General features: G+C 39.3%; 1 protein-coding gene across 3 annotated transcripts; it reads right to left on the bottom strand.

The window, feature by feature from the left end:
* Positions 1–1,355: 1,355 nt before the first annotated feature.
* Positions 1,356–3,105, bottom strand: LOC110108252 (ethylene-responsive transcription factor 3). 3 transcript variants are annotated; one of them, XR_002304446.2, is made up of 3 exons: positions 2,160–3,105; positions 1,879–2,064; positions 1,389–1,767 (listed from the first exon to the last, which is right to left on the bottom strand). XR_002304446.2 is itself a non-coding variant. In XM_020838815.2 (2 exons), exon 1 carries the CDS (start codon positions 2,798–2,800, stop codon positions 2,183–2,185), a length of 618 nt encoding a protein of 205 aa, XP_020694474.1. In that variant the 5' UTR covers positions 2,801–3,105; the 3' UTR covers positions 1,356–1,767; positions 2,160–2,182. The 3 variants fall into 3 exon arrangements, 1 of the variants encoding a protein (XP_020694474.1); XR_003701998.1 differs by having other exon boundaries at positions 1,879–2,054; XM_020838815.2 differs by lacking the exon at positions 1,879–2,064 and having other exon boundaries at positions 1,356–1,767.
* Positions 3,106–3,385: the final 280 nt, after the last annotated feature.

The raw sequence follows: 3,385 nt of genomic DNA, 5'->3' as shown, positions 1-3,385 counted from the left end.
GCAAAACAACCAATTCTGCACAAAAGCTGGTGAAGCCTCTTGTCCTCATAAACAACCAAATAAAGAAAAATAAAAGAAATAATACATAACAATTTTGTCAAATATCTTGACTACTCAAAATTCAATGACTGAACACAATAAGCAGAGCAATATTGAAATTAACAAGGCCCCTTCGGTGTATTGAAGGCCTTCACATCACCAAAACTATCTAAAACTATATTATCTGCTTGTTATTTTCATTAGGGGATTCAAAGAACATAATCATAAGCTTGTTGAAGTCAGCCAAACAATCTCCACAATTTATCACAAACAGCTTAACAATGCTCACCATAATCAATCTCCCCTTCTTCCTCTTTCCTTTACAGTACAAAATCATAAAAAATATCATGATAAATAACATATAACAAGATGAGAACAAAATGGACAATGCTGCCATCACAATTGTGGAACCTTCCATTGATAAAAACTCTTATAAATATGCAAAGAAATTGACTTGTTTCAAAACTCCAACTTGAAATCTATATATATATATACCAATATACCAATCCGACATATATTCAAGATCTTTTATTGAATCATGTGATGGGGAGACTCGTAACCCGAACCGAATTCTTATAAAAAGAAAATATTTCAATCCTTTTTTACTTAGTGTGAGATAACGATAGGCATAACTCATCTGAACGCTAAACGAAACAATGAGTTCAAATTGAATAGATTTTCATCTATATCTATATATTGTCATAATCATATAGCATATATACTTAGATTATATATGATCTTAATCATATTCATATATAGTATTATTGTTTCATTTCATTTATAGAAAGAAAATTGTTGGTATAAGTTATAATCAATTACCTTTGAATCTTCTATTTCCCTGCATTAGACTCTTTTCCAATGGCATATACATTGACACAAAATGTGCAAACATACAAGGAAAAAATTCATGATACCAAAAAACAAACTTTATCATGTGCTTAACAAGTTTGCTATAAAATATACAAAAAGAAGACAACCAATTACTAACTTGTAGTATTCATAAGTTCATCAAAAGCTAATTTCATTCAAAAGTTTAAGCAAAGGGAAATTTAAAAGAAAAAAACACAAAGCATAGGACCCTATGTGTCCCATACTTGCTTTCCATTAAAGTTTTAATCAATCAAATGGTGTAATAACATGGTGACCAAACAGAACATTTACAGTAGCTCCAACCTTAAGGAGTGCAAAGCTCCAATGTTAAACGCACCAAGTTGATTAAGAGACAACAAGAAACATAAAAATAATGAATAAAAGAGCAGGCACCATTTCCTGATAGACTAAGCATTTAGATTAAAGCCCTGCCAAGAAGAAAAAACTAGAGTGCAAAAACTAGCCAAAAAAAAAAAGGATTTGGCCAATTTTAGATCATTTTAAAGGTCATTAATCCAAGCAAACAAAAAGAAAAGTTCAGAAATGAATCCATGATCTGTTTCATGGCAAAGAAAAACAACACATGAATGAATCAAATTAGGTTTTGGAGAACAAACTCCATTAACTTTGTCCAAATTGAATCCAAGGGTAGAAGTGATAAGCTATTGGTTAGCATTAAATTTGTGATACCATGAACCTTCCAAAGAATGCATCACCATGGACACCTCTACAAATCAGTTCCATGGACCCCAAGCTCCTAACCACGCCGCCAGCACCATTCCCTCTCTATCCGTCACCATGTTCATAAAGCAGAGACATAAAAATCAGCAGAAAACAAAAGACCCAGCCTTGTATGACCTAAATAAATCATGAAAGCGTGTCAATCTTCACATGAAGAATCATAAGAAAAATCAACGGAAAAAAAGAGTAATAGAAATAGAAAAATAAAAAAGAAATTAATCCGAGAACCTCTAAAATCAGATCGGTTGGTTTCCAGCTTTTTTGATTCATCTCATTCATTCTACTAGATGGATTAAAATTTGTACATGATAAGATGCGGAAGAGAAGGACATCATAGAACAATAAGTGAAAAATAGATCCAATATAAAGCTCCAGATCCGAACTGATCAGAACCCTAGATAGATCTGATAAATCCTAACAAAAACACAACTCCATCATCATACTCCCCCTCCGGTACCAAATCATAGAGAGAACCAAATAAAATAACATATAAAAGAGAAGAAGAGAACCAATTTGTATTCTCAGTTATGCCTCAGAGATGGAGAGCTGTGCTCTGCAGTTCATCATCCGGAGGTGGTAAAAGGTTGAGATCGAAAGGAAAGGGCTGCCTGTACGCAGATGCGATGTCCCCATCATCGACTACCGAAGACGAGGAGCCGCAATCGCTATGGCAGTCCTGGTCACCATCAAGCACCCGTGGAGGCGCCGGCTGCACCAGCTGCCGTAAATAGATCGCCGGTGGCACGGAGAGCCGCGGGCCACTGAACGACTCCACCGTGCTGCTCAGACTGCTCGTTGCCGGTCTCGCGGGCGGCGGCAGCTGTTGATGGAAAAAGGAAAGGGGGACCGATCCGGATCCGGATCCACCGCCGAGCGTAGAAGCGTGGGAAGGAATAGCGGAAAAGTTGGTCTTTGCCTTAGGTCCGCGTAAGGCACGCGCGGCGGTGTCGTAGGCGCGTGCAGCATCTTCCGCGGAGTCGAAGGTGCCAAGCCAGACTCTCGTCTTCTTACCAGGATCCCGGATCTCGGCGGCGAAGCGACCCCATGGCCGCTTGCGTACGCCTCGGAAACGCGTCTCCATTCCCGGCGGCAGAGGCGGCGCTGCTGCAGGTAAGGCTGCCGCCTGTGTTCGACCCTTCCTTGAAGCCATCGCTGCCGCCGTTGCTCCGATCGGAAGTCTTGCGAGTTGCCGGTTGCAGGTCGGTTGAAGATCTAAAGAAAGTTGTAATGACAGCTACCGGCCTCACCTCTTCCCCTCTCTCTCTCTCTCTCTCTGCTTCGGCCTCTCTCGCTCTCCGCCCTCTCAAATAAGGAAGGGCGATGGAGTCTTGAATTCTCTATCGTCTCTTTCTATATCTCTATTTCGCTTCTCCTTCTTCTGTCGCCCCCACAAAGACGGCTTGATTGCCTTCTTCCACCGCTCCCTCACCTTTATCAATTTTTTTTTTTCTTTTTCTTTTCTCCGTTGGCTCGGTTTTTAATCAGCCTTTGAGTTTTGCGAGGAAGGATAAAAAGACGAAAACGCCCTTCTTATTCACGGTTTTTCCAATTCCCGTGCCCATTTTTACTGCCGACCACAAAACAATCGAGTAATTTGCAAAACCACACATTGCTACAATTCGAATTCTTACCAATTAATATATGATGTAATTATATATATTTTTGGGCTGTAAAATTTTTAATTTTTGGGACTTTTAAAAAAATTAAGGCAAATTTACGCATACATTATATATGC

Source organism: Dendrobium catenatum, unplaced genomic scaffold (assembly GCF_001605985.2).
Source record: "Dendrobium catenatum unplaced genomic scaffold, ASM160598v2 fragScaff_scaffold_1090, whole genome shotgun sequence".
Classification (NCBI taxonomy): domain Eukaryota; kingdom Viridiplantae; phylum Streptophyta; class Magnoliopsida; order Asparagales; family Orchidaceae; genus Dendrobium; species Dendrobium catenatum.
The sequence above is the reverse complement of the archived record's forward strand: the minus strand, read 5'-3'. Positions and strand labels throughout refer to the sequence as shown.

What these genes read in the sequence shown, in the direction of transcription:
- LOC110108252 (XM_020838815.2), bottom strand. Translation starts at nt 2,800, where the DNA reads ATGGCTTCAAGGAAGGGTCGAACACAGGCGGCAGCCTTACCTGCAGCA.